The sequence below is a fragment of the Sorex fumeus genome, unplaced genomic scaffold (assembly GCF_029834395.1).
Source record: "Sorex fumeus unplaced genomic scaffold, SorFum_2.1 ptg000094l, whole genome shotgun sequence".
In the NCBI taxonomy this organism is placed as follows: Eukaryota; Metazoa; Chordata; class Mammalia; order Eulipotyphla; family Soricidae; genus Sorex; species Sorex fumeus.
In genome coordinates, this window is record NW_026606151.1 from 2,378,784 (window position 1) to 2,402,882 (window position 24,099).

At 56.0% G+C, this 24,099-nt stretch overlaps 2 protein-coding genes across 2 annotated transcripts; both read left to right on the forward strand.

The window, feature by feature from the left end:
- The first annotated feature begins 4,118 nt into the window (after positions 1-4,118).
- On the forward strand, positions 4,119-19,314 carry FANCE (FA complementation group E). Its single transcript, XM_056132530.1, has 10 exons — positions 4,119-4,344; positions 7,673-8,279; positions 9,887-9,931; positions 10,293-10,352; positions 10,567-10,710; positions 11,259-11,382; positions 12,217-12,289; positions 14,301-14,367; positions 16,073-16,198; positions 19,161-19,314. Exons 1-10 carry the CDS (start codon positions 4,121-4,123, stop codon positions 19,260-19,262), a joined length of 1,572 nt encoding a protein of 523 aa, XP_055988505.1. The 5' UTR covers positions 4,119-4,120; the 3' UTR covers positions 19,263-19,314.
- A 1,347-nt stretch (positions 19,315-20,661) lies between these two features.
- Positions 20,662-22,980, forward strand: RPL10A (ribosomal protein L10a). The gene is made up of 6 exons (XM_056132411.1): positions 20,662-20,711; positions 20,953-21,027; positions 21,125-21,205; positions 21,576-21,724; positions 22,320-22,492; positions 22,780-22,980. Exons 1-6 carry the CDS (start codon positions 20,707-20,709, stop codon positions 22,948-22,950), a joined length of 654 nt encoding a protein of 217 aa, XP_055988386.1. The 5' UTR covers positions 20,662-20,706; the 3' UTR covers positions 22,951-22,980.
- Positions 22,981-24,099: the final 1,119 nt, after the last annotated feature.

The following is a 24,099-nucleotide window of genomic DNA, read 5'->3' on the forward strand; positions in this document are numbered from 1 at the left end:
CCTGCACTGCAAAGGGTCTCCTGAGCATTGCCAGAGCTGAGCACAATGATGGGTGAAGCAAAACAAATGGTGGAAGCCGGTGCAATAGTACAGTGGGTAGGGTGCTTGCCTTGCACGTGGCTGACCCGGGTTCCATCCCCAGTACTCCATATGGTCCCCCAGTGAAGTAATTCCTGAGCACAGAGCCAGGAGTAAGCCCTGCGCACCACTGGGTAGGGTTACCTGCTATTCCTCTTCCTCTGAGTGGTTTTACTGAAACTTAGTTCAAAGTAGGAAAGGAGGTTCCTAGACTCTGCTGACCCAAGTAGACACTCACAAGTAAAGTCATTATTTTACTGCCATCTGCTGGAGTATCGCTGTAGTACATGTAGAGGTCTGGGTACAGTTGTGCCCTGTACTGTCAGTCTTGAGCACCCTGTTCCTAGGGCACCAGAGCTGGGAGGTGATGGACTTCTCCCCTTCTGATGTCTCACATCCAGATCTGATGCTGATTCTTTATGTGGGGGATGGTCACTGCCTCTTCAACTCTGAAGACTTGAAGTCTCAAGACTTCTCTGCACCGGCTCCCAGCTAAGTATCTGAGCTCTGATCCTGTCTGGCCCGAGAGTGAGCTGCTAGCCTCGGGAATGCAGTGGTAATAGGAGGGAGAGAAGGGATGGAGGTGGGAGGCAGCTGGTCATGGCTTCTGCATCCCCTAATAAATCTGCAGCCTGTTGCGTTTAGCTAGGGTTGTTTGCGGGTGTGATGGTTTGTGGTGGTGCCTGCTTGTTTGTGGCACCGCTGCTGTGTACAACCTGCCTCACCTTCTGACTCAGTCTTGGTTCCCTGGGATAACTCAGGCTGGTGCAGGGGCTGGAGCGATAGCACAGTAGGTAAGGCGTTTGCCTTGCACGCAGTCGACCCGGGTTCGATTTCCAGCATCCCATATGGTCCCCCGAGCACCACCAGTAGAAATTCCTGAGTGCATGAGCCAGGAGAAGCCCCTGAGAATCACTGGGTGTTACCCAAAAAGGAAAAAAAAACCCTCAGGCTGGTGCAAGTTGGGTTGTCACGCATTTTCCTCCACTCCCAGGTGCTGGGCCCTGCAGCAGTCTGAGATAGTGACAGTATGATCTTCTTGGACCATGCTCTGGCCATGACCTTCTGGGATTCCAAACTTCTAATGGGTCCTGACTGTTCAAACCACAACTTCTGGAATCCAGAACCTATGAGGGAGCATAAGGCTGAGGGGCTGCTAAGTGGTAGGTCTTCCCTTGGGGGAGTTTGGTGAGAGCTGAAAGTCACAGCCCCAAGGTCACCCCCAAGGTCAGTGGCAGCAACAGAGATGGGGCAGGGGGCGGTGGGCATGTTCTTTCTGGAAAGTCCCGGGCTTCCCACTGTCTTCCAGGGCCTTGGTTTTTAACTATGCTTTTTTTTTTGTAGAAGGATTCTGAAAGATAAGCAATAAAATGCACCTAAAATGCATCACTACCAGTGTCTCAAAAGTGGTCTCTTGAGCCCAGGTGCGTTTCCACTTAAGGGACAGCTCACTTGGTATAACATCATCTGTCACAAAGCTTCTGAACAACTCTACTTTCCCAAGAGAACAAGAGTAGAAAGGGCAAGAAAGAAATTTTAGTAGGGGCCAGAGAAATAGTACAGATGGTAAGGCATTGGCTTTGCATGCAGTCAAACCTTGTTCAGTCCCCACCAACTTATGGTCCTCTGTGTTCTGGCAGGAGTGAGCCCTGAATGCAGAGCCAAGAGTGAGCCCTGAGCACTGCCAGGTGTGGCCCCCCACCAAAAAAAAAAAAAAAACTTAGCAATATGAAACTAGAGTGACCTTACAGATCCTGGGGTCCCGGAACCATGTTAGAACTTTCCTGCTGTTCTCTTTCCCTGGCTACAATCCAGATCTTTTTTTTTTTGAGGGGTGCAGGGAGAGGTTTGGGGCGACATCCTGCAATGCTCAGGGAGTTATTCCTAGCTCTGCATTCAGGAATTACTCCTGGTGGTGCTTGGGGCCCATGTGGGATTCCAGGGATCGAACCCTGATCAGCCATGTGCAAGACAAGCAAGTGACTGACACGCTGTACTATTACTCCAGCCCTTACAATCCACATCTGGGTGGGCTGAGCAAAGCGGGCACCGAGCTGAGCTGGTGGGTGAGCATGCGCAGGGCAGGCTGCCCAGCATCTTTCCCATGTCCACTCTTTGTCAGGGGCTGCCCCACTCCCACACCAGGGCATTGGAAGACCAAACACATCTCCTGTGAAGTTAAAACAGCTAGCCTGAGAAAAAAGTGTTTTCCTGTTAGTTTGACCTTTCCAAAGTTAGCACAAAGAAATACTCCTCAATATCTCTTAATACTTATCTGAAAATTCTTTTAGAAAGATTTTTTGTGGGGGGGGAGGAGGTGTTGGAGAGAGTACAGCAGGGCAGAGCACTCATAATTAATCTTGAGTAATTCTTCAGCACAAAGCCAAGAGTAACTCCTGAGCATGGCAGGTGGGTTCCAAAAATAAAAACAAAAACCAAACCACAGTGCCTTGCACCTGGCTGATCTGAGTTTGATCCCAGACTCTTCAAATGGTCCCCTGAGTGTAGAGCCAGGAGTAAACCCTGTGCACCAATGGATATGGCCCCAAAAAATACACACACACACACAAAAGGTTTGTTTTTTTTACTCAAATGGAAATCAGATCAAGATAAAGACTCTAAAGGCTTTTTATACTCTTCTGGGTGAAAGCCAGAGTCTTCTCTGTGACTTCCAAAGCTCATGAAATTTGGGCTGTGGCTTTTGTCCAACTTTTGTTCAACTCCTGCTCCAGAGTGCTCAAAGGCACTCTGCTCTGCCCACAGTTCTTCCCCAGGGCCTTTGTATCTGCTGTTCCCGCTGCCTGAAATGGTCTCTCCACAACCGCAAGAGTCTTGGTTTGTTTCTTGTGTCCTCAGTTGCCAGGTACTCAGGAGACATTTACTGGATGAATGCAGGGATATGTGTGTGTGTGTGTGTGTGTGTGTGTGTGTGTGTGTAAGAATGGGAATACAAGTATCACCCAAATGAGAGCTTCTGGGAGAGGAGTGTGAGGTGCTTTCCTCTCCTTTTCTACCTATTTTCAGCAGTGATCCCTCAAACCTTGGGAGGTGGAGTCCGGTTCCTGAAAACAACCCCTACAGGCTTCTTGGTCATTGGAAGTTCACAGCAACGCTTTTGATCATATTTGTGGCAGTTTCTTCGATTTGGACTCCATCCTCAGGGCTATTTTGTGCATCAAAACTACTACTGTGGGGGCCAGAACAATGACACAAGTGGATCGGATTTTTGCCTTGCACTCAGCTCATCTGGGTTCAATCCCCAGCACCACTTGGGGTTCCCTGAGCACCGCCAGGAGTAATTCCTGAGCGCAGAGCCACGAATAACCTCTGAGCATGGCCAGGTGTGATGCAAAAATAAAACAAAACAAAACAAATGGGTGATGAGATGCCAGGGATGGAGCCCATCAGGATCTCACGCGAGGCACGCACTATGCCACTGAGCTACATCCTCCACCCCTAGACACTTTTGGAGAGAACGTAAGTTGAATGATGGAAGCAGATGGCTTATGAAAGAAATGAATCTACCACGGGATGGTACCGCAGAGACCATTTCCTACCCGCGGAGCCTATCTGGGAGAAACATGTGTGTCAGATCAAATTAAATGCGGCGTGGGTCCTCAACCAGTCTGCATCTCCCGCTTCAGGGAGCTGGAGGAAGAGCGTTAAACTCAGCAGCCCAGGATCCGCGTGCTCCGCGTCCCGCCGCCTCCCACGCTCCGAAGCCTGACTCCGCCCACAGACCCGCCCCTTTCGACATGGCCACGCCCCCATCCGGGAGCCAATCCCGGCAAATACACACAGTTCCGCCTTGCCCCGCCCTCCTACTCCGCCCCTTTGTTCATTGGCCCACAACGTACTGTCCCCGCCCCTTCCGGCTCTCGGGCCAATCCCCCGTGCGGTCCCGCCCACTTCCTTCCGTTCTGAAAGCGCGCGAATCGCGCCGGTTCCGGGGGCGCCGGAGCTGTAGTGGGTCCTTTACCGGGCTGTCGTCGCGGGGGTCTGGGGAGGTTTAATTTTATCCCGGTCTCCCGGAACCGGGGCCATGGCGGTCCCGGAGGCGGCGCCCGTGCCTTGGGCGCAGCTTGAGGCCCCTGCGCGCCTCTTGCTGCAGGCGCTGCAGGCGGGGCCCGACGGGGCGCGGCGCGGCCTTGGGGTGCTGCGGACGTGGGCCGCGCGCCGCGGGGACCCCTTCGACTGGGCCCATGTCCTCGAGGCGCTGTGCCGGGAGGAGCCGGTCGTGGAGGGGTCGGAAGGCCGCCTGCAGCTGTAAGTCGCTCCAGGCGGAGGTGGTCACTTGCCCCCCCCCCCCCCCCCAACACACACAGGCAGTAGATGAGGATTGAGGCTCCAGAGGTGCTTCGTGCCTAACTGCAGCGGACCAGGGAGGAGGGCCGTCCAGCAGCCTGGCCAGTACCGCAGAGCGGGACCGAGGATCCTCCCATCAGCCGCCGCAAGTCGCGTCTGATTACACCTCAAACCGAGCTCAGGACCTAGAGAAAAGTCGGAAGGGCGTTGACCTTGCACGCAACCTCACCCGGTTCCATCCCCAACATTGCATCTGGTCCCCTGAATACTGCCGGGTGTGGCTCCAAACCACCTCCCCGCCCCTCAAGAAAAGAAAAGAAACTTAATTCTCATATATGGTGTAGGTATATACTTAGGTAGAAGATGTGCATCTGGTAAATTATGAACATTACACAGTCTACAGAAAAAGAAATTTAAGTGGTAATGTCAGCATCTGCTCACTCAGCTGGTGACTTTCTGTGATCAGATTTTTATAGACAATAGATTTTTATAGATTTTTAAGGCAAGACTGCTCTCCTTAAGGATTAATTATTCCTAATCTGGGGCTGGAGGTTGGTGGTTCTGTTATTTTGGGGCATACCCTGCAACACTGGTTTCTGTGCTTGGTGAATCTCATACATTGTATGAACTCTGCCCTCTGTTCTGGGTTTGAGTTCTAGACTAGAATTGTCAGCCCTGCCCATTTCACTGTCACTGTCACTGTCCTCCCGTTGTTCATCGATTTGCTCGAGCAGGCCCAGTAACATCGTGAGACTTGTTACTGTGTTTGGCATATCGAATATGTCACAGGTAGCTTGCCAGGCTCCACCGTGCAGGCGAGATACTCTCGGTAGCTTGCCGGGCTCTCCGAGAGGGGCGGAGGAATCGAACCCGGGTTGGCCATGTTGGCTGCGTGCAAGGCAAACACCCTACCCGCTGTGCTATCGCTCCAGTTCCAGTGTTCATTATTAAAATTACAAATTAGATGTACTAGCTGGAGAAATAGTATAGCATGATAGGACTCTTGCCTTGCACGTTGCTGACTGGGTTCAGTTCCCAGCACTGCATATGGTCCCCTGAGCCCCGCCAGGAGTGATCTCTGGACTCAGAGCTAGGGATAAGGCCTGAGCATAGCTGGAAAGGATGGAAAGGGCCCCCAAACATACGCACACACATACATTATACATATGTGTATGTGCAGTATGCATAAATGCCTTAGGTAAGTATCCTGGCTGACCCACCTAGGAAGTGGGGGCCTTTGGGGTCCCTGAGAGCTGCCCTTTCCACTCTTCGCTTCCCCCGCAGAGTTAGGCTGGAGGCCGGAACACAGGCCAGTCCATATGGTAAACATTTGTGATGGATGCCTAGTTTCCTGTTTTCCATTAGGAGAAGTAGAAACCTATATCTTCTTCCCACACTCCCAATTTGAACTTCTTTCGACATGCTGAGTTCCCAAATCTGGGGGCTGGAGCACTTGATAGAACTGTTTGTCCAGCTGCGCTGCTTTTTCCGGCTGGACTATGGGAAGGGGCAGACTTAATGCAGGCTCCGGTGTAAAATTGGGCTTCCTTATAACTGTGTTCTTTTGTAGTCCTGTGTGTTTTATTGATTTGTTCTGGGCCATACCCAGCTGTGCTCAGGACTTACTCCTGGCTCTGTGCTCAGGACTCCTGGCAGTGCCGGGTATAGAACATGGGTCTACCCCATGCAAGGCAAGTGCCCACCAGCCCCCTATGTGTTCTATTTTACACTTTTTTTTTTTGCTTTTTGTATAACACGTGTCAGTTGTCAGTGCTCAGGGATTACTCCTGACTCTGCGTTCAGCAATCACTCCTGGTAGTGCTCAGGCTGGGACCCTACGGGATGCTGGGGATTGAACCCCAACTGGCTCCATACAAGGCAAGTGCCTTATTAGCTCTTTATTATATATTCTTACACTCTCATTCTGATAAGAGTCCGTGTGTGCACCAAAGGGGGAAAAACCTGTTAAAAGCTTTTGGAGTCTTCCCTGCCTCTCCGCTCCCAACTCTCTGCTGCCACAGATCGACCTTTTACCAAATTGTTTGTTTTCGGGGCTGCACCCGATGGTTCCAGGGATCACTCCTGGCAGGACTCTAGGACCATATGTGCTCCTGGGAATTAAACTGGGATCAGCCACATGCCAGGCCAGTGCCCTACCCTCTGTACTACCTCTCCAGCCCCCAAACTGACCTTTTTAAAAAAAATTTTACTCTAGATTTCTCTCATGCTCTGTATTCCACCAGAAATAAGAGTTAAATTGTTTTTTTCCTCTGACTTCCCCTGGCCTCTGTGTTTCACCGTCAGGTCCAGGAGGGAGAGGGTGATGAGTCCGGGTGGGGGCGGCCATGCCCGCAGGCCTCCCATCACAGCCTCACCAGCCTCACACATGCCACATCGCTCCCCCAGCTGCCCATGTGGATCTTGGTTCTTCCTTCCCACGGGTCATTCATTTGAGAAATCGGCACGCAGGGCTCAGCGGGAGGAAGAATGGCTGGTACTCAGCCAGAGACTGTGTCTCTCGTGTGCATAAGGCCCTAGTTATGTCCCCTGCGTTTGCTCCCCCTCAGAAAAATAACAGAAAGGACTCACTGCCTCCCAGAATCAATAAAATTTAAAAAAAAAAAAAACAGCAGATTGGTGAAAGGAGCATCAGAGCTGGGCAAATGGGTCACCGTGCCCAGGGGAGTACAGGCCCGTAGACTAAGATTTGCACAGCATCTTGGAGGGTTTTTTTGGCGGTGGGGGTTGGGCCACACCCCACAGTGCTCAGGGGCTACCCCTGGCTTTATGGCCCTGGAGGTGCTTGGTGAACCATCTGAAGTGCCAGGAATCAGTCGGGCCCACCACAGGCCTGGCAAACACCTTGCCTCTGGTACACGCTCTCTAGCCCTGGAGATATTGTTGGTACCCAAAGTTTGGAAAACATCAGATAAGCCTGTGACCAGAGCGATACAGGTGCGAAGGCATTTGCTTTGCCGGTGACCGATCTCCCAGCACCATCTGTGGTCCCCAAAGCACTGCCAGGAGGGACCCCTGAGCACTGCCAACTCAACCCTGAGTCCCCCATCCCCAAATTAAAATAATAGAACCAGGTATGAGTCTTTGCAGAGTGGGATGGGGGGGGGGGGGCGGTGGTGAGGATCTGAGCTGAAGGGTCTGGAGAGAGCAGACGCACAGTGGACTTGCTCATGGATTCCTGCTCAGCCTCCCCCAGGCCCCAGGTCAGGCGCCACCTGCCCTTGTGCCCTCGAAGGCCACTAACCAACCCCCAACCCCGCCCGCTGCCCAGGAAGCCGCTGCTGCTGCAGTTGCCCGGATTTTGCCGGAGAAACCTGCTGTGCCTGCTCATGGCTGTCCACCCTGTGCTGCCCCAGGGCCAGCTCCACTCGCTGCTGCAAGTCGCCCGGCAGGACACGAGCCCCGACGCCGCTGCTGACCTCTGGCTCCGGGCCCTCAGCGCATTGGTGCAAAGGGATCTGAGGGCTGCCTCCTCCTCCTCCCCGCCCACCGTGTCCCCGCTGTCTGCAGCGTGCCAGACCCAGCTGCGCAGCCTGTGTAGGCAGCTGGGGCAGGGGGGCAGGGGGCTGCGGGCGCTGCAGACCCCAGACCCAGAGGAGACGCAAGATGCCAGGCTGGACTCCCAGCGGCCGGCACGCAGGAAGGAGCCGGAGGACCCGGCCAGCCCTGGCGGAGAGAGGTCCCCCAAGAGGTTCCGAGGGTCGGAAAGTGTGGAGAGAGAAGTCGCCCCTGCAGAGCCGAATCCAGAACCTGGGCCATCAGACTCCCCGGCTGCCAGGAGCCAACCCGTTGGGGGGCCGGAGCCCGCCGAGGCTGGCCAGAAGCCACCGGACGCTGGGGGCCAGGCTGAGAGTGTGGCGTTGCCCAAAGCACTCCAGGTACAGGGGTGAGGAGGCCGAGGTTGGCCAGAGGGATCCTTCTGGAGGGAGAGTCTGGGTGAAAGCCAGTTGGGATGCTGTTTCCCAGCTTGGATGTCTGTCGTCCACGGAGGGGGGAAATAGGATTCATGAGGGACCAAGTCTGCAAGGGCTGGAAGTGGGGATCCCTGAGGCAGACGATTTTTCTTGGGGGTGGGGTGGGGGTTGGGTCACACCTGTCTGTCCTCAGGGATCATTCCTGGTGGGCTTGGGGGACCACTTGGCTGCCAAGTTGGCTGCATGCAAGGCCCAGTTCCCATTTGCTATACCATAGCTCCTGGCCTGCTAACAGCCTTTGTCTTTTTTTTTTTTTCCAGGGTCATATCCAGCAGTGCTCAGGGGTTACTCCTGACTTTGCACTCAGGAATTACTCCTGGCAGTGCTCAGGGGACCATAGGGGATGCCGGGGATCAAACCTGGGTCGGCCGCGTGCAAGGCAAATGCCCCACCTGCTGTGCTATCGCTCCGGCTCCAGCCTTTGTCTTTTGGGAGCTCCACACTCCACAGTGCTCGGGACTTACTCCTGACTCTGTGCTCAGGGGTCATCCTGGCAGGCCCAGGGGGCCATATGGAGGGATTGCACTGCGATGCAAGGCCAGAGCCTTACCCACGGTCCTATCTCCGGCCCCTGTGGCTAATGATCTTTAAGGGGAACAGGTGCCAGAGGGGAGACTCGGGCACCTCTGCCCCTCCCCACCCCTCGGAGCTCTGCAGGGTGGGTTCCTGTGGGACAGCTTCATTTCTTTCTGTCCTTTGTGGGCTCTGTACTTTGTGGGCCCAGAGTGCAGGGTCCAGCTTACGTGCACACGCAGGCCAAGGGCTGTGTCCAGCCCCAGCCTGAGTCTGAGTTTTCCCCCCCATCCTTTCTTCTTTAGGCCACGCTTGGCAGTGCTCAGGGGCTACTCCCCAATCTGTGTTCAGGGGTCACTCCTGGCAGTGACCTGGACCTCCTCCCTGCAAAGCCTATGTCCAGCCTGCTGAGCCGCCGCTGTGGCCCCAGCCTGAGTCCCCTCCCCCTGCTCAGGGCTTCAGAGCTCGCCCCTGGCCACCATGCTCAGGGCACCAGGTCTGGTGTGGGGGACTGGGTCAGGGTTCTTCCACCAGGACGGATTGATTCTCTCCAGCTCCGTAGTTTGAATTCTTTTTTTTTTTTCCTTTTTGGGTCACACCTGGTGATGCTCAGGGGTTACTCCTGGTTCTGCACTCAGGAATCACTCCTGGTGGTGCTTGGGGGACCATGTGGGATGCTGGGAATCGAACCCAGGTCAGCTGTGTGCAAGACAAATGCCTTACCCACAGTGCTATCGCTCCAGCCTCATGGTTTGGGCTTTTGGGCCACACCCAGCAGTGCTCTGGGGTTACTCCTGGCTCTGCACTCGGGAATCACTTGCTGGCAGTGTTTGGGGGATTGCAGGTGGGTTGACTGCGTGCAGGGTGAGTCCCTGGCCGCTGTGCTAGCACCCTAGTGTGGGGCTTTGTGATCACGGCTTGCTTGCGCCATCTGACCTGGGCCTTCTCAGAGGAGGGACCCAGGCCGGGCTCGGCGGTGACGGGCTTCTCCTTGGCAGGACCAGGTCCCCAGGCTGCAGCAGCTGCTGAAGACCTTCCAGGAGGTGAGGTGTCCCCTGCGGCTACAGAGTCCTTCTCCCCTCTGGCCACCTGCCCCTCCACCGCCACCATATCAGGAAAGCCCCAAGCAGGGAGGCGGACTGCCTGGGCACACGGGATGGGAGTGGAGGGACCCCAGACCCACGAGGGGGGCTGGGCGGGGAGTTCTTTCGTTAGTCCTGGCACTCCTGCTGGCTACTCCCGCCTGTTCCTCTCGGGTGGCGTCCTCACCTCCTCTTGGTAGCGCCCTCATGTCCTCTCAGATGGTGCCCTCAACCTCCCCGCCTCCCGTGACCCTCGGTCCTAGAGGCTTTCTCCGGGACTCCTCACTGAAGCTCAGCCCTAAGGTGGGGTTCGCCTTTCCAGGGGCTGGAGGGCGCCCCCCCAGAGGCGCTGCAGCTTCTGCATGAGTGCGGCCCTGCCCAGGTGAGTCCTACTGGGACGGGAGGCGCGCGGGAGGCGCGGGAGGCACTGCTGGACCCAGCTGGTCCCTGCGGAGTGACCTGGGGAGTAATGTGGCGGGAAGTGGCTTTCTCTGCGCCTCCCGGCTTCCTCCCCAGGGGTGGCTCTCCCAATTGCCCACGGGTGCCCTGGTGGGTTCCTGTTGCTGCCCATGCTGAGCGCCCGTTCATGGGGGCAGGTGTCCCTGCTGTGTGCGCAGCTCGGGGTCGCTCAGCTGCCGGACACCGAACTCCTGCGGCTCTGCACCTGGCTGCTGGCCCTGTCCCCAGGCCTGAGCCTCAGCAACGCCACCGTGCTGACCAGGAGCCTCTTTCTGGACCGGGTAAGGGGGCCGGGGAGGCACGGGGTATACCAGGGACACAGTGGGGGGCTTGGGGCCTTCCAGGGGGGTAGAGGGGCTGCCAACCTTGCAGGTATCCACTTCTTCAGGCGCCGGGACCCGCAAGGGCGCAGCACTCTGCTGTTTCCCACAGGCCTGTGATGCCTTCCACGGGGCCTCGAACCCTTCTAGAAGCTGATCAAGGGACCCCAAGGCCCTCAGGAGCTGCGGAGGAGAGCTCAGTCCTCCTTTTCCCCACTTTGCATCCCTCCCCTCTAAATCGACATCTGCTAAGCACATGTCAAAGGGGAAGATACCTGGGGTGGGGTGGGGGGCACACAGAGATGGTCTGGGGTTAAGGCACTTGCCCTGCCTCTGTTTCCATCTCTGGCACTACCGTTCATCCCCTGAGCACCGCCAGGAGTAAGCCCTGAGCACAGAGCCTGGAGTAATCCCTAAGCACCAGCAGGGGTGGCTTAACCTCAACCCAGAGTGGAGGTTCAGATGAATGAATGAATGAATGAATGAATGCTTCTTCCCCTTGCCTCTAGATTCTTTCCCTCACGTCCTCAGCTTCTCGCCTGCTCACAACGGCCCTGACCTCCTTCTGTGCCAAGTACCCCCACTCTGTCTGCAGAACCCTTCTCGGCCCTGTGCTCCAGGCCTCAGGACCTGGTAATTCTGGGACCTAGCCAGGCCCCTACCCCCCACCCCGTTCCCTGCCCCTGTGAGTAAAGTCACAGAAGTGGAAACCGAGTACTGGGGCCCAGACAGTGCTTGTGAGGAAAGCGCTAGGTCTTGGGTTCAAACCCCGGTGCCTCCTACTACTACTCTGAGCTATCCAGCTAAAGTTCTTAGGAGTCCCGGCGAGAAAGGGCATGGAATATCTGGAATATGGCCCAGTGGCTTCAAAATACCAGGACGGGCGAGCAGGCCTGAGCTGTAGCCCCGAGGCCAGACACACATACACACACACACACACACACACACACACACACACACACTGAGGTGATCCTAATAACCCCCCCACACACACACCGAGGTGATCCTGATAACCCCCCCACACACACACACACATGCGCGCGCGCTGAGGTGATCCTGATAACCCACATACCCGCACACACATGCTGAAGTGATCCTGATAATCCATACACACATATGCACACACGTACACACATGCACACACTGAGGTGATCCTGATAATAAGCACGCACGCACGCACACACGCACTGAGGTGATCCCGATCACACACACGCACACACACGCATGCACACTGAAGTGACCCTGATAACCCGGACCCACGCACACACGCACGCGCGTGCTGAGGTGATCCTGATAACCCACAGTCTGGTCCCTGGCAAGGGAGAGGGGAAAAGCAAGAAGAAAAGTCCCATTGGTTCTCTGACAGAACCCCCCTTCCTCTAAGAGTGGGCGTCATTCCCTCGTCCCCCCCCCCCCTCCTGGGACGCACCCTCAGACTTCTCTCTGTTCTCTCCCACTCACGCTCAGTGCAGACGGAGCTGCTGTGCTGCCTGATGAAGGACCCGGCGCTGGAGCCCGACGCGCAGCTGCTGCTGCTGGAGTGAGTGTCCATCCCTGCATGTTGCCGGCGATGTCTGAAAGATGCTCGGGCACCGCTGCCATGCCATCTCCGTTGCCAGGCCTGGGTACCCCCGAGTTCCCTTCCCGCACCCAGGGCTTAACGGGGCCCCGAGTTCCGCCTGCCTGTGTGGGGGAGTGCGCCAGGCACCTCAGGAGGCCGCTGGTCTCCACACTCGAGTCTTTAATGGTGTGGCACGGTGGGTGAGGACACAGATGCAGTGTCAGACCTCAGCCTTGCCTTAGAAAGTTTTAGGCTGGAACACAGCGGGTAGGGCATTTGTCTTGTATGTGACCGACCCGGGGTTCGATTCCCAGCATCCCATATGGTCCTCTGAGCACCGCCAGGAGTAATTCCTGAGTGCATGAGCCAGGAGTAACCCCTCTGCATTGCCGGGTGTGACCCAAAAAGCAAAAAAAAAAAAGGAAAAAAAAAAGAAAGTTCTAATAGGTCATTACATTTCTGAGTTCACTTCCTCATGTAAAAAAGTAGAGATGAGGGCTAGAGTTATAGTAAAGCTCCCCCCCCCAAAAAAAAGAAAGTGGAGATGAAGGACCAGAGAGATAGTACAGCGGGTAGGGCGTTTGCCTTGCATGCGGCCAACCCAGGTTCAATCCCCAGCATCCCACCTGGTCCCCTGAGCACCACCAGGAGTGATTCCTGAGTGCAGAGCCAGGAGTAACCCCTGAGCATTGCCAGGTGTGTCCCACACCCCCCCCAAAAAAAAAAAAGAAAAGAAAATATGGAGACTCTATTCACTCTAGGATTTTCCCAGTTTTACGCCTGATAGTGCGTTTTCATTACAGACAGTCATGTTGGTTGGCCTCTCTGGGGTGTTCTGTTTCACTTTGTTTTGGTTTGAGGCCACACTTGGCAGCACTCGGGCTTGCTCCTGGCCCTGCATCCAGGAATCACTCCTGGTGGGCTCAGGACCGTACTGAGCACTGGGGACAGAACCCAGGCCGCCCGGGTCACTATCGCTCTGGCCCCTCCCAGGCCTGCTCTATCCCTGAGGAGCTTTCAGGGAGCCTTCACGCTTCTCCCATGGGTCCCTCCTGGCCAGCGGCAGGCAGGCTGGGCCAGGCCTCCCAACAGGGAGCCAGCAAGGAGCAGAGCCGGGCAGCATCCCCTGGTCACTGTCTCCGCCTTGGGTGGACGCAGGAGCAGGGCCCCCCAGGTCGGGGTGAGAGGTGGGACTTTTCTTCTATTTCTTTTCTTTTTTTTTTTTTTTTAATAATGTAGGAGTACTGCTATTTGTTCAGCCACTGATTAAGCTGATAGAATTGGGCATGAACTCCACATGACTTTTTTATTTTGTTGTATCACCGTGAGATAGAGTTACAAAGCTTTCATGTTGGAGTTTCAATGATGAAACACCCATCCCTCCACCATTGCACATTTTTCATCACCAGTGTTCCAAGTATCAACCCTCCACCCTCCCCCATACATACACATCGCAATCCTCACCCTGCCTCTGTGGCAGACAATTTCCCCAATACTCTCTAATTTGGGGCATTAATTTTGCTCTAATTTTCCCACCACCATTCAAGCCTACCTGCCAGGGGCAGACACTAGATAATATATTTTCTGTAGCTCACTTCGAATATCACAAGAGCTCACACGGGCGTGATTGTGAATGTAAATTTCTAGATTGTAAATGGTTGGGTTCCAGAGACATCTCTGTATGGCACTAATCTATTTCCGGGATTCAATTGGGAGCCTCTGGGCCAGGGCTGTTGGTGCGCTAAGATAGCATCCGGAGGCAAATTGTGGGCATGACAGCCAGTCTTCTGGGCAGGTGGTGACCCAGGGAGGGACAGGTCAGGTCCTCTGCCACCATGTGGCCTGGAGATTTAGTACTGAACTCGCATACCTAGGCCTTGCTTTGAAAGCTCTTGGTCACTGGGATTCCATCTGGAGTAGGTGGGGAGACTGCACCTGCTCCATCTGGGGTGCCGAGATGGGACTTTTCTTACGGGCCTGTGCTTTGCAGCCCGATCCTGGAGCAGCCCTGGCAGGAGGGGACTTTCCTGGTGCTGCAGGCGCTCCTGGAGCGGCAGGTGAGTGGGCTGGGGGTGGGAAGGGCACTGGGCAGGCCCCTGGGGACAAGGGTGGGAGCAGTGCCGGCTGCCGGCTGTGGCAGACAATTTCCCCAATACTCTCTAATTTGGGGCATTAATTTTGCTCGAATTTTCCCACCACCATTCAAGCCTGCCTGCCAGGGGCAGACACTAGATAATATATTTTCCGTAGCTCATTTCAAATATCACGAGAGAGGTAGAGCCCAGGGCCACCCTTGCCAGCTGTGAGGCCATGTGCGGGAACGCTCCAGAAGGCGTCATTTCATCCTATTCGGAGGTACCTAAAAGGTTCCTGCATTTTCACGCTTGCAAGGCAGAAGGGAAAAAGACTGTATTCCAGGGCTGGAGTGATAGCACAGCAGGGAGGGCATTTGCCTTGCATGCGGCCAACTCAGTTCGATTCCCAGCATCCCATAGGGTCCCCCGATGTCCTTGTGGAGGCCCTCCTAGAGATGCTCTGACACGGGGGTCAGTGCCCCTTTCCAGGCCCAGGGAAGTGAGCGGAAGGGCCGAGATGGCTCAACGGGCTCAATCCCTGGCTCTGCGTGGTCCCCCCGGCACCTCCAGGTGCATCCCCCCCAAATCAGTGTGCTTTCTCCTCGATTAGTTTTTTTGTTGTTGTGTGCGTGGAGTGGGGGGCCTCACTCATGTGACACATGTCCTGTCAAGTCACATCTCTGACTTGTTCTGGCAGTTTCCACTCTCGGGACCTTAAGTTCTGCTACATTGACCTCCTCATGCCTTACTCAAGGCCCCTCATCTGCAATGGGGGCATTTGTAGCAGACAGGAGACACAGTGACTCGGGTCCCCGCGCCCGGTGAATGATGTGGAAACATTTCTTAGGTGCTGGGGGTGGGGGGGGGGAGTATGGCTACTGTGCTTGGAGCGTGGGGCCCTGCACCAGGGGTCAGGGCGGCCTCCTGAGCCCTCATCGGCCCTTCCGGCGCTGTTATGAAGGGTGGCTATCCCTGGGCCATGCGACTTTTTTATTTTCTTTTTGGGTCACACCCGGCGATGCACAGGGGTTACTCCTGGCTCTGCACTCAGGAATTACTCCTGGCGATGCTCGGGGAACCAGATGGGATATTGGGAATCGAACCCAGGTTGAATGTGTGCAAGGCAAACGCCCTACCCACGGTGCTATGGCTCCAGCCCCCATGCGACTTTTGAGATCTTTTCCCCCTTGTGTGTCTTGCCACCGTGCCAACTGGGCGGGGATTGTTGGCCTCCCGCGAGTCCGGCTCTGAACCTTTGCAGTGTTTGGGGCTCCATTCAGGCTTTTTGTCCCTCACCTCGGGATCATGCTCAGGAGTTCCAGGCCTCCCCCCGGGGACTCCTGGCCAGCTTGGTGAGGTCCCTCACAAGGACCCAAGGAGACAGAGCTGCTCGCTCGGCGGTGCCGGAGCCTCCAGGGCCACAGCTGGTGGCACTTGGGACGCTGTGTAGGGCTGGCACCCGGACCCGGGCCAGCCTGCTACCCTTTTTCCCCGCCTGGCATTGAATTCTCTGGGGCTTTGGGATTAGAGGTCACGAGGCCCCTTTTATAGACAGGGCACCCGAGGTGCCCCTCCGGTCCCAAGCTGGTGGCGTCAGGAATGGAGTCCGGGGTGGGGTAAGGGCAGAGGGGCCTGCAGAGGACCACAGGCCCTTCCTGGGTTACCACTCATCTTCCAATGTGCGCAGGTGGAGATGACCGCTGAGAAGTTCAGTGTCTTGATGGAGAGGCTCTGTAAAGAGGGCCCGGCGGCCGCTGCGTCCTTAGCTTATGCAAAGCTCCTGCTCATGGTGATGACCAAGTACCAGGCGAGCGTGAGTATGGGGGAGACCATGACAGCTGCGTCGGCTTCTGTGCCTGGGTCCCGGGGCTGTGGAGGAGCCCGTCAGCAGGTGCTGTAGGAGTCGCTGGGGGTGCCTGACTCGGAGCTCGCCCTTGGCATGTAGCTCGTGAGAGGAGACAGATGATTAAGCAGATCAGGGCCGTAGCGTTGTGCAGTGGGGAGGGTGTTTAACTTGCACCTGGGTTCGGTCCCCACGTACCACCAGGATGCATTCCTGGGAACAGCCAGGAGTAACCTCTGAGCATTGCTGGCTGTGTCTGCTCCCCCACCCCAAAGATGTTAAACAGATCCTTGTGACATCCTCAGTGGCCAAGGATAGGGGTACTGGGGGCTTTGGGTGGTGGAGAAAGTGGGCAGCTGCCCCTCCCTTGCAGCTGGAAATTGTTTTTTGTTGTTGTTGTTTTATTGTTTTGGGTTTGTGGGTTTTTTTGTTTGTTTTTTGCTTTTTGGGTCACACCCGGCGATGCTCAGGGGTTACTCCTGGCTCTGCACTCAGGAATTATTCCTGGTGGTGCTCAGGGGATCATATGGGATGATGGGAATCAAACCCGGGTTGGCCGCATGCAAGGCAAACGCCCTACCCGCTGTGCTATCACTCCAGCCCCTGTTTTGCTTTGTTTTGGGGTGCTTTTGATTTTGGCTTTTTAGGCCATACCTGGCAGTGCTCAGGGTTTATTTCTGACTCTGCACCCAGGTATTAACTCCTGACGGTCCTCAGGGGACCATAAGGGAGGTTGGAGATCAAACCTGGGTCAGCCGCCTGCAAGGCAAACACCCGACCCACTCTACTATTTCTCCATCCCTGGAATTGGTTTTAATTTGGGGCCAGGTGTATATACCCTGCGGTGCTCAGGGCTTACTCCTGACTCTGCACTCGGGGATCATTCCTGGTAGCGCTGGAGGATCATATAGGATGCTGAGGATCAAGTCTGGGTCAGCCCCGTGCAAGGCAAGCGCCCCCCGTCCCCCCCGCCACACGCGCTGTACTGAGTTTCTCTGGCCCTGCAGTTGAGAATTGGGAAGGGCTGAAAAAGGGGGAGGGAGACCCCCTGGCACGGGCAGTGGATGCCGTGGATGCACAGAGTCTCTGGGTTCTCCACTGGGCTTAAACAGGGGCGTGCACGGAGCGGGGTTTGGTGGGGGACAAGGTCAGAGAGCTAACGTGTGGGGCTCCGGCTTGCCTCCTCTGCACCCCTGACGGACCCCTGCCCTGCTTTGCTCCACGCCTCTGAGATCCTGTTGCCGGCTCCCTTCTCTGCAGCGGGAAATTGAGACTCAGAGAAGTTAATTTGCCTGCAAGTCACGAGACACCACTGGAGGCAGTATCTTGTGTTTGTCGGTTGGCCGGCACAGCTGTACTCAGGGCTCATTCCCTGCAGCACTGGGGATGCAGGGCCCTCCTGTGCAAACCCACATTGCAGCCCTCTGAGCCATCTTCCCAGGCCCCCTTGGCAGTTTCTTAAAAAAACATGGGGGCGTTGGGACAGGGCGAGTACAGGTGGGGGCTGCCTTGCATGTGGCTGACCAGGTTTGATCCCCGGCACCCCATGTGGTTCCTCAAGCCTACCAGGAGTGATTCCTGAACACAGAGCCAGGAGTAAGCTCTGAGCATTGCTGGGTGTGGCCCCCAAAATTTGTGTTGGGGGCAAGGATATCGGGAAAGGTAGTGTAGTACTTGGGCTGCTCACTCTGTGTCAGAGGGTCACTCCTGGCTGGTTTGGGGATCTCAGTCCTTGGGATTGAGCCAAGCATCTTATTGCCTGTACAATCTTCCTGCCTCCCCTTTGCTCTTTCTTTTTTTCACTCTGCAGTGTCCCTGAACCAAACTCTGGGCCCTATGAATTCTCTCCCCAATCTCCGGGATTGATAAACGGTGTTTGGACTACACCCAGTGATACTCAGGGGCTACTCCTGGATCTCTGCCCAGGGGTCACTCCTGGCGGTGCTCAGAGGACCCCCTATGGTGCTGGGGACCAAGCCAGGGTTTACCTCATGCAGTGCGAGCGCTTTTACCCTGGACTGTCTCTCTCTGGCCCAGGACCATTGATTTTTACCATTTCCTCTGATTTGCTGCAAGTCAGGGATCCGGGGCAGGCGTGTAGCTCAGTGCACGCCTTGCATGTAAGAGGCCTTGGGTTTGCCCCTGGAAAAACAGGAAAAACAGGAAAACAAATATGCGGATGACAGCTTGGGATTCTCCCAGAAACAATGGGACTAGGAACAGATGCCCCTTCTCAGGGAGCTCCTGAGTGCTCTAGAGACCCCGGAAGCTCTCCGGAGATCTGGCCCTGTCTGCAGTTTATAAAGGAGCCTTGGACCGCTAAGGAAAGGGAACTGGCGAGTGAGGTGAAGATACACCGTCAGGAGGGGGCAGCAGCAAAGGGAAAGTGCTCAAGGCCAGAGAATACAGGGGCTAAGGCGCTGCACTTAGCTGGCCTGGGTTCAATCCCCAACACCCCATATTGTCCCCTGAGCCCTGCCTGGGGTGATCCCAGAGCACTGCCTGGTGTGGCCCAAATACCATAATAATAATAATAATAATAATAATAATAATAAAAGTCCCAGATTTCTTAAACCAACCAACCAAACAAACAAACAGGAAGCTGGTGGCTGCAATAGTATCGCTGTTCCTCAGTTTTCTCCCCTGTGAAATGGGAGGGTTGTAAGGATGAAGCCACATAGCAGGCAGACAAAAATTGTCCCCTGTTGGTTAACAGGAATAGGCCAGAGTGATAGCATAGCAGGTAGGGCGTTTGCCTTGCACATGCCTGACCCAGGTTCAACCCCATATGGTCCCCTGAGCCCACTAGGAGTGAGTGATTCCTGAGGGCAGAGTCAAGAGTAAACCCTGAGCACTGCCAGGGGTGACTCAAAAACCGAAATAAACAGAAGGGATCAGGTGCAGAGAACTGACTCATTCTTCTTGACCCCAGATCACCAAGATGCAGAGGCTGGGCCTGGCCACAGCCCTTGAGTCCCACACCACTTTCCTGAGGAAGTCCCTGCAGGCTGCCCTCAGGCGTCTGCCTCCCTGACCCTTCTGCCACCAGCTTCCTGAAGGATACTTGACACTTGGCCATCACCGCCTGGGCTGGGTGAACCCGGAGACTGGCCGGCCTTCTCCAGGACCCTCGTCCGGGGAGGGCCTGCAGCTGAAGCTGCCGGATTTCTAGAACCTCTCATCTGGGCTCCTTCCTAGTCACAAGCCAGAAGACCCTGTTCATGAATGACGCTGGCGGGGGCGGGATCTTTGGAATCCCCCGTACTCTGCGTTTTCAACTTCATACCTGAATCACTGGTCAACAGTATGGAATAAAAAGAAAGTTCAGTGAAGTTTCATTGGAAACTGCCTGCCTGCCTGTTGTTACATTGAGTGTATGTGGAAAATGAGCCTCTCACCCTCCTCATAGTCATACACACATACTCACACTGCTACACACATGTGCATGCTCCCACAAGTCCCTACACACACATACATACTCCCCCCCCACCATCCCTACACACACACACACACCCACACACACACGTACCCCACACCCTCCCTGCCGTCCTTTCCCCGCCAGCTAGCTGCTCTGTGAGAGAAAGGTGGTGTGTACGCTCAATCCATGGATGAGAGAATGTTGGAGCCCCCCCACCCTCACCCCCACTGTCCTACTCAGTACCTCAGGCCAGTGTGATCCCAAGGAGGGCAAACAGTACGGAGCTGGGAGGACTCTCGGACAGGCTTGGGAGGAGGGACCTAGGCCCTGGGGTTACAGGGAGATGAGAGGGGCAGGTGCCGGGCAGAGGAGCCGGCCAAGAGTTTGGGCTTGGGAGCCACTTAGCCGGCTGCTTAGCCGGCTTACTCGGGACACCCCAGGTAGACACTTGTTCGTAGTAAACACCAGCAGCTAGATGGAACTTTGTTTTGGGGGGGCCACATCCAGAGATGCTCAGGGTTGCTCGCAGTGGAACTTGGGGGACCATTAGTGGGGCCTGGAATGGGACCCCGGCCTCGGTATGCAGAGGAGATGTCATTGAACCGTTAGTGAATCAGCAGTCGGGTTCAAGTTTGTCCAAGAGGCCCCGGGGTGTAGCTTCATGATGTCATTTTGCCTTGCATGCGGGGGTCCCTGAGTTCGGTTCCCAGCACCTGCAGGATCCCTCGAGCACTATAAAGTGTGGCTCCACGTTCTATCCCCGCCTCCAAAAAGGTACATTCAAGTACTTTTTCAGCTTCCCCTCTGCGGGGCCCCTTTCAGCTTCCTCCCACCTCCCCCCAGCCCTGCAAATCCCGCCCCCGTGCTACCCATCCCTGGGATCCTCCCCGCGCACGGTCAGCTGTGCAGCGCTCTCTAGCGGCCGCACGCGCGCCAGCGCTCCTCCCGCGAAGCTCCCGGAAGGCGGTAACTCTCGCGAGAAGAGAGCCCCTATTTGAGCGCATGCGCCCTGCGCCGCCCTCCCTCTCGCTCTCTTCCGGCTCCCGCGGCCGCCGTCACCATGAGGTACGTGGCGCCCAGGGCGCGCGATCTGCGTTCATCCTCCCTTGCCGGGCGCTGTCGGGGGTCGCAGCCCCTTCGACTGCAATCGGGGGCGGCTCCTCCGCCGGCGCGGCGGGACATTGCCGGCCGCCGCGGCCCCGGAGCCGCCCGGGCGAGCGCGCGATGGCCCGGAGGGATGCGCGGAGGCCCCGCGGGCGGCCGCAGAGGGTCCTGAGCGCCCCCCATCCCACTTCTCTCCCTGCAGCAGCAAAGTGTCCCGCGACACCCTGTACGAGGCGGTGCGGGAGGTCCTGCACGGGAACCAGCGCAAACGCCGCAAGTACGCGCGCGGGCCGGGGTCGGGTAGGGCGAGCGTGGGCGGGGGGCGGGGGGCGGCCCGGCCTCAGCCCTAACCCCTCGCCGCCGGCCCCTTGCAGGTTCCTGGAGACGGTGGAGCTGCAGATCAGCCTCAAGAACTATGACCCGCAGAAGGACAAGCGCTTCTCGGGCACCGTCAGGTTGGCACCGCTCTGACCCCACCCAGCCCTCGGTGCCCCCCTGCGCCCGCCGCCCCTTGGAGGCCGAGGCCCGGGCGGCATCGACGTGCGCGGGTAGTTCAGACCCTCCGCTGCTCCGGGCAGGCGAGGCTGGACGGACCCCCACCCTGGGTCTTAAAACAAGAGGGGAGGCGTGGGGAGGCTTCGGCCGAGCCCGCCGGCTAGTTTGAGAAGCCAGACTAGCTGTTGGTGACGGCCGCGGCGCTGGGTAAGGCTCGGTGGCATCCCTCCCCGGCCCCCCAGGCTGGCACTGCTGCTGCTGCTCATGCAGTTGGCACTTGGAGCCCAGAGTGACGCCTCTGCTGTGTCCCCCTTCCCCCCTCCACCGTAGGCTCAAGTCCACCCCTCGCCCCAAGTTTTCCGTGTGCGTGCTGGGGGACCAGCAGCACTGCGATGAGGCCAAGGCCGTGGACATCCCCCACATGGACATCGAGGCGCTGAAGAAACTCAACAAGAACAAGAAGCTGGTGAAGAAGCTGGGTGAGTGCCCGAGAGCCGGGGCCTAGCTGCTGGGGGCTGGCTAAGGTTGTTTTTTTCTCAGCTTCATAAAAAGTGTTTCTGTTCAGCTTTTGGGGGACACCCGGGGGCCATTGCCAGAGGTTTCTCCTGGCAATGCACAGGGACCATGATGATGCCTAGGATCGAACCTGGGTGCACTGCATTTCAAGCCTCTTGGTGTTTCTCTTAGGGGGTGAGATTTACTGTATTTGGGGTAGGGCAGGCCTTGGTATTGCTCGGGACCATATGGGGTGCTGGGGGTTGAACCCACATTGGCCATGTGCAAGGCAAACACTCTTCCTGCTGCACTATCTCTCCAGCCTCTTTATTTTTTAAATTCTACTTATTTTGCGGTTTGCCCCCCCCCCCCCCCCCCGGGGTCAGGCTTACTCCTGGCTCTGCACTCAGGGATCACTCCTGTCATGCTCAAAGGACCATATGGGGTGCAGGGATTGAGCCTGGTTTGGCTGCTGGCAAGGCCAACTCCCTGCCTACTATCACTCTGGCCCCAGGGTTACTCTGTTGTGTTTGCACAGCTGCTTTGCAGCCTGTCCTAAGCAACCCTCTCCTTTACTAGCCAAGAAGTATGACGCCTTTCTGGCCTCCGAGTCCCTAATCAAGCAGATCCCCAGGATCCTGGGCCCAGGCCTGAACAAGGCTGGCAAGTTTCCTTCTCTGCTGACCCACAATGAGAACATGGTGGCCAAGGTTGACGAAGTCAAATCCACGATCAAGTTCCAGATGAAGAAGGTGGGTCAGGCCTGCCTTGCCAGGCCCGGGGTTCATGATACAGGCATGCAGGTTGGCCCTCAAAGCGCATGCCTTGGTTCACGGCCCGATAGAGACTTGGGAGGTGACGGTCATGGGCCCAGTATTGCTCTAGGGTCCAGCCATGGGCCAGATGGGTGGGCCATCTGGCTAAGAAATATCTCTCCAGCCTGATGTGTATTTGTTAGGTTGGGGGGCCATACCCAACTGCTGCAGGGTTAAATCAGTCGTGTGGCCCTCACCCACCTGGTCTTGCCCTCTGCTCACAGGTGCTGTGTCTGGCGGTGGCTGTCGGCCATGTGAAGATGACGGACGACGAGCTCGTCTACAACATCCACCTGGCTGTCAATTTCCTGGTGTCGTTGCTGAAGAAGAACTGGCAAAACGTCCGGGCCTTATACATCAAGAGTACCATGGGCAAGCCCCAGCGCTTATACTAGGCACCCTGAATAAACCGAGTACTGCCGTGTGTCCTTCTGCCTGTGATTGGGGGGCAGAAAGTGGGTGCTGGGGTAGCTCTGCCGTCTCTGGAGCATCAGTGACAGGTCCTGCCAACATTACCATCAGGACCCTTTCCGGAGTAGGATCTGAGAAGTGGGACCGTGAAGCTGCTGGATAGTGAACAGCCCCCTGTGATTATATAGTGTTCAGGAGCCTGTGATCTAGGAAACTGAGGCGCTTCCTTGATCCTTCTGGGCTGTGCTGGCTGCCCGCAGTGGCCCAGTGAATTGCAGGGTAAGATGCTAGGGAAATGCTAGTAGACTACGCCAGCTTGTAACTTGGAAGCCCTGTTGGAAGAGTTTCTGGGTATGTTACAAAGTGTGGAGACTGGCAGCTTCCAGACTCTTTGCACCTGGCCAGATTTATGTCACCTTTTTGGCCTGGGGCACTAGAAAGATAGCTTTTTTGGGGTGAGAAATAGCTGAGATTAAACCCTTGATGTGATTTTCATTTGACTTATAAATACAGGAACCAATTTATTCTTTTAATCAGAGGAAGTGCTCAAATAGAAATAATCTGCCTGAGACCAGGCAGTCTGTAGTGTTTGAAGCATGAATAGCACCAAATGATTTGGGGGGTTTCCTCTATCGTGCAGTGATAGTGTAATAGGTAAGGTGCTTAACTTGGACTCAGGTTGATCTTGGTTTGATTAGAGCATTCCATATAGTCCTCTGAGCATCCCCGCATGCCAAAAGTGGACTTGTCATTTTTTCTGAAATTTGAAGATCTAACTTGTTTTTTTGCTTTTTGGGTCCACCCAGCAATGCTCAGGGGTTACTCCTGGCTCTTCACTCAGAAATTAGTCCTGGTGTTGCTGGGAATCGAACCCGGGTCGGCCACATGCAATGCAAATGCCCTACCAGCTCTGCTCCAGCCCCTGGTCTATTTTAGTCAGGGAAAAGGCAGCATCTGTGACTTGGTGAAGTGCACTAGTTAGTGTTCAAGACTTACTCTTGGCTTCACACTTGGCCTAAACCGGGTAAGCATTGTCCTTACCGCTGTGCTAAGGCTCCAGCCCCCAGGCAAACAGGTACTTTATACCTCTACCTCTCACAAAGCTGCCAACTGCAGGAGGAACGCAGGGGAAG